At 44.4% G+C, this 15,599-nt stretch overlaps 1 protein-coding gene across 5 annotated transcripts; it reads left to right on the top strand.

The window, feature by feature from the left end:
• Positions 1-1,596: 1,596 nt before the first annotated feature.
• LOC121677905 (casein kinase I-like) lies at positions 1,597-15,594 on the top strand. Of its 5 annotated transcripts, none has more exons than XM_042057047.1 (12): positions 1,597-1,751; positions 3,475-4,336; positions 4,550-4,619; positions 5,057-5,208; positions 7,569-7,803; positions 8,457-8,542; positions 9,414-9,498; positions 11,347-11,495; positions 11,693-11,776; positions 12,188-12,289; positions 12,892-12,998; positions 15,540-15,594. In XM_042057047.1, exons 2-12 carry the CDS (start codon positions 4,148-4,150, stop codon positions 15,592-15,594), a joined length of 1,314 nt encoding a protein of 437 aa, XP_041912981.1. In that variant the 5' UTR covers positions 1,597-1,751; positions 3,475-4,147. The 5 variants fall into 5 exon arrangements, with proteins under 5 accessions (XP_041912981.1, XP_041912979.1, XP_041912983.1 ...); XM_042057045.1 differs by having other exon boundaries at positions 11,693-11,782; XM_042057046.1 differs by having other exon boundaries at positions 1,612-1,755; positions 11,693-11,782.
• The last annotated feature ends 5 nt before the right edge of the window (positions 15,595-15,599 follow it).

Here is a 15,599-nt window from a genome sequence, read left to right as displayed (position 1 = left end):
GCTGTTGGGTTCAGTGACACTCTCGTTCCGCAGCAACTTGTTGTCGAGCAACAGCAGCCGTCGGTGCGACAGAGACAGACACATGAACCGACAAGACAGGTTGAAGGGCTGCCCAACGCACACCATGGCCACATGGCGTGGCACGCTGATGTCTGGTTGGTCGCACACATCTGGTGAGGAGAAAAGAAGCGAGATTTGATCATACATTTTACCTACAGGTTATTAGCAAAACTCCGATTGAGTCTGAGTTTGGAAGACTGACGCAGATCAATTCATCTGTTCAAATCCACATGGACCTCAGATGTCAAAAGCCAGCTCACCTTGTGCATAAGCCTTAAACACCAGGCAGAGTATCACTACTGGAGACGGCAGCCGTAGAGCCATCACCACTGAGGTGGACATCACTTCACCGCTCTCTGCCCCTCAACAGACTGCACAGACATCCAACGCGGAGGATCCTGAATGCAGAGGACACTCAGAGGAGGCCAGAGTTTAGGCAGGTATAAAAAAAACCTGCAAGATTTATCTAGACAGGAAGTTCTGCTGCTCATGCAAGTTAATCAGTTTAAATCGTCCAACAAAGGGAAAGCCTGTGCTGGTGCAAAAAAAAAAAAAACTGCAAGGTTTATCTAGACAGGAAGTTCTGCTGCTCATGCAAGTTAATCACTTTAAATCGTCCAACAAAGGGAAAGCCCATGCTGGTGCAACACCTCGCCAATCAAACTAAAGCAAACCATCAGAGGCCTAGGTATCACCTCTAACAATCAGAAGGTCATCTTGTTTGGAGGAAATGGTCTAACAATCTTTTGCACAGTTCCACTAACAAAATTAACATTTGTATGTTCTATATATCATGTAGAAAGAATATGTCTTTGCAGTTTGTTACTATTACCTTTATTGGCATACTGACAAGCAAAATAGAAAAACACACTTAACACTGATTTAAAAAAAAAAGAAACTTTATCATTTGTTTCACTGTTTATTTAGGAAATACTCCATTCTGCATTGTATTGTCCATGTCTGCACCATATTGACCTGCTGTTACCTCTTACTCTATTAGCACATGATGTAATGTTTCTGGAGCACTGGAATGACAAGAGAATACTGTAATGTTGTAATACAATTCCATGTTACATGTTAAACTGTGTTGCTCGCCTCAGTTACTACAACACTTAATGAAAAATTGAAATTGTTGAATAATGTCAGAGCAAATAAGGTAATTTCTGAATCGTGTAATGAAGAATGGGTCATGGGTTCTGAGACATTAAAAATTTTCATTTTCCTAGGCTACAGAACAATTACCATAAAATCATACATACACACACACTTAATTTAGACTATTCTAGACTAATTTTGACTATTCATTATTGTGTGGTTTACATTCTGGATAGCTAAGACACAGAGCTGTATGTCCCTGAAAGAATTATATTGCATTTCATGAAGGCAATAAATGGTGAGTAGCCTATAAGTCCACTGCCTGTTGGTTTAATTTAGTGTTTAAACCCTTCTGAGCAAATATGGGAATATTATAACATGTCTTCACGCAGTTTTCTTTGGTGGACATCACCCCTCTCTTCTATTCAGCTAGGCTACATCCTTCGATCAGATGCGCATAGTAGCCCACCACTGCTGTTGACTGGAGAAACTCAAGCAGCGACTGGCTGTATGGGTTGGAAGAGGAAAGTGACACCCACGAAAAAGGCTGCGAGATAAACAGAATGGAAATCGACATAAGCTTTTTATATACCGATGTAGGTAATATTATTTTGGATATTTTATTATCTTTAACTTGTATAAGTCCTAATATATAATTCTGAGATGGTCATTTTAATCTATTTCGATTTGGTGGATTAAATAGGATACATAAAATAGCTAGCTAGCTAACATTAGGTCGTTGTCTGATGAGAGTGAAATACAGGTTCGAATAAAAAAGTGGTGGTTCTCCTTAATGTATTCACAGTTCGTGTGCCACACGAAGTTAACTTCGTTCTTGTTTACTTGCATTTATTTTCTGAAATTCTCCATCCACTATAATCTGTAGGGATCTTGTTGCTGGCTAGCCCTGGCAGCTAACGTTAACCAGTGAATGCTAGCTAGCCCTAACGTTATTCCAGTAAGATAGGTAGCTGCTAATTTTATAGAGCAAGCCGAATTATCGTCCAGCCGGTCTGTTTCCTAGTGTAACGTTGATCGTTTACTGTCGGTAATGCAAAGCAACATACATATGTTGATCAAGACAGTATGTTTTGACGAAGTATTAGCATTATAGTTCCGACAAACGGCAACGTTATTCTCGCTATTCAGGCTTTTCAAGTTCTCTATACAGGCTAGCTGTGCTAGCCTCTGTGTCACTAATCAATGAGTTAGCCTCGACTAACAATAGCGGCAGGCCAACATTGTGTTCGTGTTACTCAAACGTTATTGTGAGATTTCGCTCGAATAATGATGAGTTTTACGTTACGTCGACCACATATATAATCGGTTACCTCGCACTTGGTAATGTCAGTGAGGTTTGATGACTAAATATTATGGTCGTATTATAAGCTTGCTAGCAAAAACGACAGATATGGACGCTAGCTCTAACAGCTAGCTTCATACTGTATGCCATGTTCAGCCCAAGTCAGGAAACGTTTAGTGGTTTGTCCAGCTGTATTGTTAACGTGCACAGTCAATTCAGAAGACGAAGCTGGGTCCTTAAGAAGTTTCCCGACTTTAGCTATGTAACTTAATCAGTCAGTTGTGCTAATATGTTTATCGTTCAGTAAAGTTGGTGGATGTTTACATGGGCTTTGGATGCCATCTTATCAGGCCTAATCCTGATCACCCAGCCAACTGGTCAACCCGCTTGACACTGCTTTGTTAGCAAGCCAAGTAACGCAAATCTACTGCGTTTAAGTCAGTGACTCGAATAACGGCCCTGCAGATTGAAATTATAGCAAATCATTGTTCATTTTAGCTACGTGGAAGCTGAGCATTTTACTCATATTGGTTCTTTGTGGTTGTGCGTTTATCAGGATGCGTATACCTTGGCTTGCTCTGATTTACACCGACTAACCTGACTTCATTCATTTCCTGCCCTGGGTCGGAGACTCTTAACAGCCTGCTGGGGTAACACCCCCACCCCCCCAGGAGTCTGTCCTTCTCACATGACCCCCTGGCCTCTATTGGAGAGCTGCACAGTGGTGTATTTTTAGTGCTAGTGCTCAGAAACACAAGATAAGACTTCCTGTAGGGAGATGGTCTCCTGTTTCTACTTCCTCAGATCCTCTGTCTGTCTCTCAGGAAAGCGCTGCCACTATTCACACTAGGTTTGCCACAGTTGATTCAGCTGGGAAGCTTTCCAACGCCCATAGTGGGCTGGTTTATGATCAGTGAGGTGCTTTTGACTGAATGTCCAAATAGGGCCTGTTGTGAAGCTCTGTTGTGATGCTTTTCTTGTGCGTATCATTAACACCCTACTCCACATTTCCTCAGGTGATTGTGAATGTATTATAGCTGTGTGTCAAGCCCTGGCCAGGGGGCTGGAGCCTCGGGAATGTCTCATGTCGGTCCACAGCCAGGCCCGCAGGAAGTGATGCTGAAAGCCACCCGCAGGTTTCCGTCCAGGATCTCGCCGTGCTTTCCCTCCTGGAGCTAGGACCGCGCTGACCCGGCCCGGCCCGGCCCACCCTCACCACAGCTCAAACTGCCCAAACACCCAGCTGCAGTTGCTCTCGCCTCTTGCACCGTACTGAAGAGCTCACCCACCACAGCTGCCTAACCCAGAAGCGAAGAAGATAGAACTGGACTGGGAAAAAAACAAACCCACATGTTTTTGGGGGCCTTTGATAGTATTTGACATTAAGAGCTCCAAGCATTGCAGTTTACAGTATACTCATCTGAAAGTGATTTGGATTAATGCATGTGAAGGACAGCTAAGTGCGCAAGTGTAAATATCCGCATTCATTTCGCTGTCTGGAAATCTTCCCCTCTCTCTCTCTCTCTCTCTCTCTCTCTACATCCCACACACGCGCTTCTTCTCGCCCTTCCCACCCCCCTGGTTGTTGTGATTCAGTAGATTTGTGGATTTTATGGCAGTGACGTAACTCTGGAGAAGCCCGGGTACCACAAGCTCCAGGATTTAGAGAAGAGAGGAGGGAAGGGAGAGATGGAGGAGGGCAAGAGGGTGGTGAAGTCCGGGGGCAGCCGGAGCGGCCACAGCAGTCGCGGCTCCAGCTCCGGGGTGCTCATGGTCGGCCCAAACTTCCGCGTAGGCAAGAAGATCGGCTGCGGGAACTTCGGTGAGCTGAGGCTCGGCAAAAACCTCTACACCAACGAATATGTGGCCATCAAACTGGTGAGTAATTCCATACAGGAGAATGGCCTCAGAAAAACACTTGATGATGTCGAGGCTGTTTGGCTCCATCCTCATGCTAGTGTTGCAAGTCTGTTGTATCAAAGTGAAGTTGAAGATGATTGCACAGATGGTGGTTCAAAGATTGGAGTGAGGTGGAGGTGTGCCGTTTGGTTCCCCCCTGATTGGTTGTCTATGTTATCTGTCTCTCTTCAGGAGCCAATCAAGTCCCGCGCTCCTCAGCTCCACCTGGAGTACCGCTTCTACAAGCAGCTTGGCACCGCTGGTAAGCAAGTCCCATGACCACCAATGCAACCACATTTCTGCAGTCTTCACAGACCCTGTTAGGATTACCGTCAGCAAAGAGACGCAAATCACAGGACAAAGTATTTAATGATAACTGTGGGCTCTGTATTGAAATGATAAAAGGTTTGCTCAAGTGTATTCAGGGGATTTAAAGGGGAGAAATGCTGTGGTGCAACTGTATAGACCCTTTCAACAATAAAAACAAAAACAATGCTTGAACGTTCTATTTGGTTCCCAATCTACTTCCTCTGCATTAAGATAACATATGGAATGTTAAAACGGAAGCCTTGTGGGGCCAACTATGATGCTGATAATGGAACTCTCTTGAAAGGGTCTATAGTCATAATGAGCATTCATCACATTGTTTTGTTGATGGTTACACCTGATACTATGCATGTGTGTGTTTGTGTATTGTAGCAGAGGGCATTCCTCAGGTGTACTACTTTGGTCCATGTGGAAAGTATAACGCCATGGTGCTTGAGCTGCTGGGACCCAGCCTGGAGGACCTGTTTGACCTGTGCGAGCGAAGCTTCTCCCTCAAGACTGTCCTCATGATGGCCATTCAGTTGGTAAGAAGACCCTTGGCCTTGCGTCAGTCTGAAAAACCCTGTGGTCCTGTTTGGGCCTTGTGGTTATCATGTACCCTAGCACAGCCATAATGGCGTATTGTTCTGTGTGGTCAGTAATTTCCTGCAGCCTGACGTTTCATTTGCACCAGACACGTGGAATGTGCGTTCCGTGTCTTTTCCGTCAATGCTGCGTTACAGTTGTGTGCGTGTGTGTGTATTCCCACCGGGAACCTCTCCGATGAGGAGCTGCTACTACCTTTCATTCTATCTTTTCTGAGGATTGCTTCCGACACACTTGGCTCTTGCATGAAAAATAGGCGCCACTTCTATCCTAGCCGGCTTGCAGGTGCAGCGCGTCTCCTGGGGGATGTGTGAAAGCTTTAACCTGTTAGCATGGGCACAGAAATGAGAATGGACAGGTAACTCACCCGCCATGCTCGCGCCGCACATCTGGTGTGAGGCCTAACACAGATGTACAGGGCTTAAAGGTTGTTTCAGCGATAGCGGGGATACGTCACTTCTGTTGATGTTTAAACAAAACAGAGAGCTATAGCTCGCTAGTCCCTCCCCCTCCCTCCCGTGCAATTTAAACTCTCCTAAACGCGCATCTCGTCGGTTATTGGTTGAAACACTTTATTTTGCCTTTGAGTGGGTTGCCAACCCTTGTTGGTAGCAATTGTTTTTGTGTACAGATCTTGGAGCCTAGGCTTCCTACAGAGACGCGTTTTTTTGATGGCTTGCTTATGGGGCAGACAGCTAGCGGATCGTTAGGAAAGATTAGATGAATGTGATCATTTATGTTTGGGCCTTTTTGGGGCCTGCAATCGCTGATACAACCTTTAAAGAAAGGAAAATGCCTGAAGTTTGTGTCTGTTTTAAATAATGATCTGTTTTCAAATCTTAAAGGCCAGGCCCCATGCCTGAACACCAGTGCAGTGTCTGTGAACGTTAAGCCCCCGATATAAACGTGTTGTACTGTGTCTGTAGGGTCAGACAAGCCACATTAATATTCCACCAGTGTCACAGTCCGTCCACTGACATCACACTTGTTGTTTTGATCTGAAGAACTTCGGAATGGTTAACTGCACAGTCTAAATCACAAGTATTATTTTAACAAAAGCAGCTACCCAGCAAGTCTTTTGCAAGTTGCAACAGTTTTTTTTCCCCCCCTGACTGAGTTTTTTTTACTGTGACCTCTGAGCTTCACTGTAGCTGTGCCTCGGGCAAATGAATGAAGGCACAGACAGACGTTTGCTCAGTATTAAGCTTTATGTGTTTGTCTGTCCTTGAGATAAGTCCTTGTGAGTCCAGCGATGTTTGTCTGTTACCCTTTAGTGTGGCATTTAGTGACGGGTGGTCTTTTGTCAGATTCAGCATGTTGCTTCTTGCAGTCATCTGGTTGTCCATTCTGTGTGTGTTAATAAGAAACACGTTTTTGTACAGCCCTAGCTCTGTAAATGTGAAGCAAACACTGTGGCTCTGACCAAGCCACAAATAGTTCCAGCCAATCAACGTATTGAATCAGGAGCATGGAATGAAGGGGTGTCATTTGATTGACGGTTGAGCTCAGATATCAACATAATTTACCAGAATACCAGAACCTTACCATAAGTTTGAGATGTATTTCCTTGTTCCTACAGCTAGGGCAGGTTCAAAGGCATATTTCTAAGTAATTTATGATGATACAATTTGCATTATGTGTATGAGATGTAATTATTACGTAAATGTGAAATGAGCCGATGTGTAAGAAACTGTTGAATTTCACTATTTTGCTTTGGCCGAGAGTACATCCCTTTTTCAATTGTACCGTGTAACTATTGCAAGGAAGTCTGACAAAAACAGCATAAACTTAATCCAGTGAGCTTTCATTGCTTGTTTGAGAGCATTCACCTGTAGTATGAAAACATGACAGGAAACATCAGGAAAACATGACAGGATTCAAACCGATGCCTTTCAAGAAAACGTAATATTCTGCAGCCCTTTGTCCCTTTTAAAGTTATAGCTCATCCAGAAATGGGTTTCTCCTCCTCGACATGTCCGGGCATGTCCGGTCTTGTCTGTGTGAGGATATGGGACGGTTTCTACATCTTTAAAAGCTTCTGAATGTATAACGGTGCCCATCAAATATCACAAAACTGTCCTTCCAGAATAATCAGTCTTAACTAACAAAGCACAATCACTCACAATACCACAGAATCTGTTTAGCTTAAAAGCCAGTTACATAAACCATCTCCACAGCGCTGAGACTGCATGCTGTTGTGGAATTCCCACTGTGTGTGTGTGTGTGTGTGTGTCTCTCTCTCTCTCTCTCTCTCTCTCTCTCTCTAATTGCTGTGCCTCTGTGGGTGTGTGGGCTGCAGATCACGCGGATGGAGTACGTCCACACCAGGAGCCTGATCTACAGGGACGTGAAACCTGAGAACTTCCTGGTGGGCCGGCCAGGGAGCAAGCGCCAGCACACCATCCATATCATCGACTTCGGCCTGGCCAAGGAGTACATCGACCCCGAGACCAAGAAACACATCCCTTACCGGGAGCACAAGAGCCTGACGGGCACCGCCCGATACATGAGCATCAACACCCACCTGGGGAAAGGTAAGGACTGAGGCAGGGGGTTGGCAGGGTAGGGCACGTAGCCTAGACTGGGAGATATTACCTTGTGATTTGCACAAAAAAGAAAAACACTTGAAGAAATATGTGAAATATTTTTGTTTTGTAACACATAATGTCACATTTTTTTTCATATTACATAATTTATATAATCATAGAGACTACACTGTACTATGTTAAATTCCAATATTTCAGAATTTCTCATGTTGATACTTGGTTGGATGTTTTTGCTAACTTTGCAAACAAATGAAAAAAAAAAAGTAGTGAGTATGAGAACACTCAAGACTCTTCGGGTGTGAGGACAACCAGAAACCCCTCTCTTGGCTTTTTCCCTAATAATGCAGCCTATCAAAATGACTGCCAGTCTAAATCAATCAGGGTGTTGATCCAGTAGAGCTCCTCTCTCTGCCTCGTGTGTGTGTGTGTGTCCAGAGTGGTGTCAGGAGAGCTGATGCTAAGTGCCCTGTGGGCCTCCTAAATCAGGCCGTTTGGAGGCTGGAGTGATTGACAAAGCTCTTCTGTCTCTCTAATTCTCTCTCTCTCTCTCTCTCTCTCTCTCTCTCTCTCTCTCTCTCTGTCTCTCTCTGTCTGTCTCTCTCTCTCTCTCTCTCTCTCTCTCTCTCTCTCCTGTGTTATAGAGCAAAGCAGAAGGGATGACTTGGAGGCGCTTGGTCACATGTTCATGTACTTTCTGCGTGGGAGCTTGCCCTGGCAGGGGTTAAAGGTCAGTGTGTTGTCCATGCAGAGGTGTACAGCTCTGGAACAAGGACACTGTTTGTTTGTGTGTTTCTGTGTGCTCATTTGTGTGTGTGTGAATGTTTTTCTCTGTGTGTCTGTGTGTGTGCGCGCGTGTGCATGACTATGTATGTGGGAGGGACGTCTGGCTGCACTGAGTGTATAGATAAGGAGTGTTTCTTCCTGCCCATGCCGTGGGCTGCTGTGTGCTGCACCTATCTCTACTCTAAATCTGTGTGTGTGTGTATGATTGAGCGTGGGTGTCTATGGCTGCTGGAAGTGTCTGACCTATTTATGTGTTTAATCTGGCTTTAAATAATAATATTAGGTTATTAAATAAACAATGTTGAGTTCTCAGCAAAAGTATGCATAGAGCATGAGATGTTGTTGTTGTTGTTGTTGTGTTTCATACACCAGATCTTAATTATTTTGTATTCTATGTAGTTTTGGAACATTTTGGAAAGTAATTGTGTATAAGTGCATATGTTTGCAGCCACCATGGTTTAAAATGCCTATTATTTACATAAAGCCCAACATTGTGCATTGTAGTGATGTTCTGGGCAATATCTGTAACAGCAGTGTAATTGTACTGTCCATTGCTGGCTTTCTCTGAAAGTAACCTTAGATTAACGTTGCATGATGAGCGTAGAGGCACAGGAAATGCTTTAGGCTGACGGGGGAGGTTCTCTCAGTGGCTTTCCTCTACGTCAGTTTATTTTCTGAATACTGTATGAACTAGATAATTATCTGATAATTGTGTTTGTGTGTATGACAGAGCCTTTGAAATATGTTTTGTGGTAGTGTGTGTGTGTGTTATTTTGTCTGTTAGTGCTGACCAAGACTGCCCTCTCTCTCTCTAGGCCGATACTCTGAAAGAGCGTTACCAGAAAATTGGCGACACCAAGAGGGCCACGCCCATCGAGGTGCTGTGCGAGAGCTTCCCAGGTGTGACATCATCTCTTTCCTACTTTCCATTACCTTCCGTGGAGTGTGCTTATTTTTGGTGCTGTCTGTGCTGGATAAGAAGGACAGATTGTAGTTGTCACCCATCCTCTAGAGGAAGGCCTTACTGTGTCTTTTGCGTTGTGGAGCCATGATGGATAAGAATGCACTGCTCAGATCTGTGTTGTATCAGACTGGAACTGTAGCCAGCAGCTGTGCTGCAGGTGTTGATAGCACAACATTCACTACTTTTCCATGCATACCATGTTCTGGTTGTATTCGGAATAATGACAGTATTACTATTGAGTATGAGTTATGTTAACACCTTATTCCAGTTGCCATAACCCGATTAAGCTCATATTCTGATTTCTTAAAACCCAGATAAGACCCCTGGCATATGCCTGTTTTAATCAGAATTTTGGGGTATGCAAATGCGTGTTTGTGGGAATTTAGTAATTCTTTTCGGAATATTAAATTATGTCTTTGCATGTTTATGCAAGCAATTTTGGTAGCTTGGTTTGTTGCTCTGACACTTGGCAAGCATAGCGAAAAGTGTGGCTAAAAGTTTGCACTTCTATGGTGAAGATCAAGGTCATTTTATGTATTCAAACCTGAAAGTTTGAATGTCATGATGGAATTCATCGATGGGTGAAAGCATCGTAATGCTCAAAGAAGCAGGTTTTGTGCGCACTCCTGACAGATGATGAATCAATGGAAGCCCCTCAAAGCGGCCGATTATAAATCCAAAAAGCAAAACAATAGTGGCTCTAATCACCTATTTTACGCTTATTTGAGACGTCATGACGTAGATGCTACTTCCAATGCACGACGCCGCTGGTTTATTCAGAATATGCCAGTTGACGTGCAGCACATGGAAACATTGTATTCTGAATATTACCACAACCAGAATATAGCCTGGAAAATCCAGACCCTGGTAATCTAGAAAGATTAAGGGTCTGACCACGAACAATGTAATGGCCCAACTCGAGGGGCGGCAACAAGCATGCATTTAAAAATCTCACTGCACTCAATTGGATAACACTAGACCATGTTTACTATGAATGATTTCAGACTTCGACGCAATCGGATAACACTACGACCAATGTGTACTGTCCTCCAACGTTGCAGCGCTGTCTTCATCAGTTTAGCTGGTTCCCTGGAATTTGGGGTGAAAGTAACGTGCATCATTGCTCATTGCCAGAGTGTCTCGCAGAGACAATTCCATTGTGCTCTCATGAGAAGATTTCCAGGGTAACCAGAATATGGACCTTAATCGGAATATGGTGTTCATGGAAACGTAGTCATGTTCATGCCTTGTGTAGCTGATTTTTCAGCAATAATAGTGCCGAAATCAAGAGCTCTTTTTTTGGGCTGTTTTTCTCAGTTTTCCTCAGCACTGTGGGAGTTGCTGCTGAACATAACAATGGGCGATTTGTTTTTTTTTAACCTTAGTGCATTTGTGTGGTTACCAATCAATCAAATATATACGTCTTTCTGTAGGTTCTTCACACTGATTTGATATAGTTTTAATCAGAAAACGCTAGAAAGGCCGGAACTACTGTGCAAAAAAATGTTAGTAATCATCTTTCCGATTTAGATTTTGAGAGTGGAGTGTAAATGTGTTTCTGCTGATGGTATTAGTGGGCAGGAGGGAAGCAGATTACTAGGCAGCCCACACATTCATTCTTACGCTATGAGCAACACTGATTGCATTCCCACTAGGCCCGTGCAGCCCTGTGTGGGTGTGTTCATCTGCATGTGTGGGTACACATTTTTATATATTTTTGTATGTGTGTGTGTGTGCGTGTGTGCGTGCGTGTGTGTTTTCCCTACACATATTTATCCGAGCAGAGGAGATGGCAACATACTTGCGTTACGTGCGGAGGCTCGACTTCTTTGAGAAGCCGGACTATGAATACCTCCGCAAGCTTTTTACCGACCTGTTCGACAGAAACGGCTACGTCTTTGACTACCAGTACGACTGGGTGGGCAAAACCTTGGTGAGTCTCATACACACACACACGCGCACACACACACACCGTCTCGATGTGTATGACCTTTGAACCCTGTCATCTCATACACACACACACACACACACACACACACACACACACACACACACACACACACACACCGTCTCGATGTGTATGACCTTTGAACCCTGTCATCTCATACACACTGCCCTCTGTTTCCTCAGCCAACCCCAATTGGTCCAGTCCCCAGTGACGCTCCCCTCCAGCCTAGCAGCAGGGACAAAACGCAGCAGCAGACCAAAAACCAGGTGAGGGTGAGTTGGCCCATATTCATTCTAGTTTGGTGTTTTCTAGTTGTTGTCTGGGTGATGGAGAGCGTCTTTGAAGTGCTGTGTTTAAGGTCACATCTTAATCAGCATAGTCAGTATGTGTGTATGGTGAGTGTGTGTTTCAGAGTGTGTGTCTGCTGTTTTTTAAGCATATGTCTACACCACAACACAGTCTGTGTGTGTGTGTGTGTGTGTTTGTGTGTCCCTCTGGGCTAGCCTCTCCTCCTCCTGCCTCCTCTTAACCTTCGTGCTCCTCTAACTTCTCTTCACCTCTGTCAAAGCTGGCATTTAAAAACAAAACAAAAAAAAAAGCAATCGCTATTCATGTCTGTTTACTGTCTTCTTCTCTTCTCCTCGTCCTTTTCATCACTGTCTGCCCCGCTGTGCCAGTCTCCTGAGCCAGTGGGTAGCGAGGCGCAGCCCCCTCCAGCCACGCCCCGCGAGGTCCTGGGCTCCCGTCTGACGGCTGACCGCCTGGGGGGCTCCGCACAGGTACGCGCACGCGCGGGCGGCCTCTCTCTCTGTCCCTCTCTCTCTCTGTCCCTCTCTCTTTATCTCTCGCAGCCCTCTCTGCTCCTTCTGTACCTGGGGGGCTCCGCACAGGTGCGCGCACACGTGGGCAGCCTCTCCTCTCTGTCCCTCTCTCTCTCTGTCCCTCTCTCTTTATCTCTCGCAGCCCTCTCTGCTCCTTCTGTACCTGGGGGTCTTTGCACAGGTGCGCGCATATGCAGGCGGCATCTCCTCCTGTCTCTCTCTCTCTCTCTCTCCTTCTCTCTCTCTCTCTCTCTCTCTCTCTGTCTCTCTCTCTCTCTCTCTCTGTCTCTCTCTCTCTCTCTCTCTGTCTCTTTTTCTCTTTCTCTCTCTCTCTCTCTCTCTCTCTCTTTTTCTCTTTCTCTTTCTCTCTCTCTCTCTCTCTCTCTCTCTCTCTCTCTCTCTCTCTCAAACTTCTCCGTTCATTCTCCTCCTGTGCCCAGGGGCACCTCCTTTGCGCCCCCTCTGGTCTCGTTTTGCTTTGTCCAATTGACGAGGGAGAAAGTGGGACGCAGCGTCGTCTTCCTGACTCTTCCCCCCCCCTTTCCCATGATTCCTTGTAGGTGATGAACTCGACCAACGGGGAGCTGAACACAGACGATCCCACGGCAGGCCACTCCAACGCCCCCATCACGGTCACAGCTGAGCGGGAGGTGCCCGACGACACCAAGTAGGCATCGCAAACACATGCTCACATTTCCATATACGTTCAGTCGTCTACCCGATGCTTTTCTCCAAAGCGACTCACAAAAAAAACAGAACAATCGAAGTACAGTGTGACTAGCACGTGTTCGTGCAGCAATACTGCAGATACTACTCGCATAGAGTAGGGCTGTAACGATACACCAACCTCACGATTCGGTTTGTATCACGATTTTTGACCCACGGTTCGATACGAATCTCGATTTTTCTTTTTTTTTGGGGGGGGGGGGCGGGCGCTAGACATTTTATTAAATAACATTTTAATAGTCTCCCTTAGAACACCAGAAGATTACAATTATATATTTATATATTATACAAAGATATATTTTATTTTATATCCTTTATATTTTTCTGAATGATTGATATTTATGACAGCACACTTTATGCAGATTAGCCTATAGCCTACTGTAGGCCTACTATTTTTTTATTACAACTCTACCTCTTTAATTCAGCTGTCTGGTTGAAGCCTGGATATGTTGTAAACAAAGTAGCATAGTTGGCTAGCTTAGCCTATTATAGTCTACTGATTGGACTGTTCAGTTTCCCCATGTGTGTTTAAGTTTCAAGATAATATTTGTTCTCCTTGGGACAGGCCCTTTTGGGAAACGTTGGTATTGAGATGATCAGTCAACTTCAATGCAAGAGTTTTAAACAAATATGAGCAGCAATGATAGCTAATGATGCTAAGCGGATTTAATAGTAATTTAGCTAGTCGTCTTCTATGCGTCCTTGCTTTCACGATTGTGAATGTTTTATTTCAGTCGCGCGTGTTCATTGAGCAGGAGAGAGAGAGGGAGAGGGAGGGAGCGCGAGAGAGAGCGGGACAAGGAGAGGGGGTTTACTTCTATACTGTTTGGTAAAGTTGCACACATAGTCTACAATGAAAGCAAGGAGAGGTATGAAATTATTATTTATTCATTTGTTTTTGGACAACGTAGGCTACCGATAAGTAAAGCGGGAGATGTGGGTTGCTTTTGCGGCCGCGTAAGCTGCAAAGCAGTGCGTGAAACACTAGAAAGGGTGTGTCGCGATTCTGCCTTTTCACAAGGCGACACAGTATCGTGGATATGAATGTCGTGATTTCGGGTTTGAATCGTATATCGTTACAGCCATAGCATAGAGTAAAGCAGTGATTTTCAACCTCTGTTCCATGGCACACCAGTGTGCCGTGAGAGATCATCAGGTGTGCCGTAGGAAATTGTCCAATTTCACTTAATCGGTACAAAAACATTTATTATATAGTTGTTGCAAATAGGCTATGCCATTGTTGAGCATCTGTGCCTGCAATGTAGTGACTTGTTAAGTAAATAAATACTCATGTCAGTGGGTGGCAGTAGGTAGCGCAATAATGACCTGGTTAATTAAGCGACGCGCATGAGAAGTGGCGGTGGAAAATAGATATTAGAAAGCTAGACTGCATTGGGCTCCAGGACGTAGGCTATGTAAATAACGCTTGGTGGGGCAACCATCACTGGAGGACAATGGAGAAACTAGTGTCTGATTGGAAATCAGACAGGTGTCTCTGATTGTCGGCAAGTGTTGCCCATAGACAGTAAGATGTTTGCCTCCAGCAATATGACAGCCGCGTTCACGTAGCCTATGCCACTTAATAGAAGTCGACGGACAATGCAGTATCTAGCTTATCTATGGGTGAAAAGATGTACAACAGCGATCGATAGGCCTACTTGAAAAGAACTGAACTGTAAACAAATGGAGAGACTAAATTGTCATTATTTTTGCTGTATTACGCTACTACAGGGTGTCATTTTGTTACATTTTGGTTGGTGGTGTGCCGTGGGATTTTTTTTAATGTAAAAAAATGTACCGTGGCTCAAAAAAGGTTGAAAAACACTGGAATGAAGTGCCAATAAAGTGCAGGTGACCCTATTTTGATGTCACAAAACATTGGCGACCCCAATCATTCACAACATCTCTGTTGTAACACCCAGTCGAAAGTGGTACTTGGATTTTCCCCAAATGTCCTAGCAAGCTCATTCGTTTGGCTATCTCTGCGCATCTGGTTGTTTTGCTATTTTGTTTGGAGCGTTGATCAAGCATGATTACGTCAATAAAACATCTTATGCGGGCTGTGTAAGTTTTATTTTTACGTAGCCAGATTGTAATGTAGGATCCGATTAGTTGCTTAACTTGGATATCATGGAGTTTTTAATATTTTTTATTTAATGTATGTATGTTTTAATGTAATGATGTACTGGTCAATTGTAAGATACCCAGTAACAGATCTCAGGCGATTCGAATTTCAGGCGACCCTCACATGGGGTCCCGACCCCAAGGTTGGGAAACGATGGGTTAGATTTTTTTTTAGATTTGGTAGCTTTGAGTCATTTCTCAGGAGTGCATCACCAGTGTTCCCACTGCAGTGATTTCACACTGACTAGTTCAGATGAGGCCCCATGATTACAGAGGACTTCCTGCATAGGTCTTCTGTAACAAACGTAAGATCAGTCATTGTTATTTTTGATGTTTAAGCCTTTGACTGTTTTTGCAGGTGCTGTTGTTTCTTCAAGCGTCAGAAGAGGAAAGCACTCCAGCGACACAAGTGAGGAAG

This window comes from Alosa sapidissima, chromosome 12, assembly GCF_018492685.1.
Source record: "Alosa sapidissima isolate fAloSap1 chromosome 12, fAloSap1.pri, whole genome shotgun sequence".
In the NCBI taxonomy this organism is placed as follows: Eukaryota; Metazoa; Chordata; class Actinopteri; order Clupeiformes; family Clupeidae; genus Alosa; species Alosa sapidissima.
Note: the sequence above shows the minus strand (reverse complement) of the source record. Positions and strands in the feature narration are given on the sequence as shown.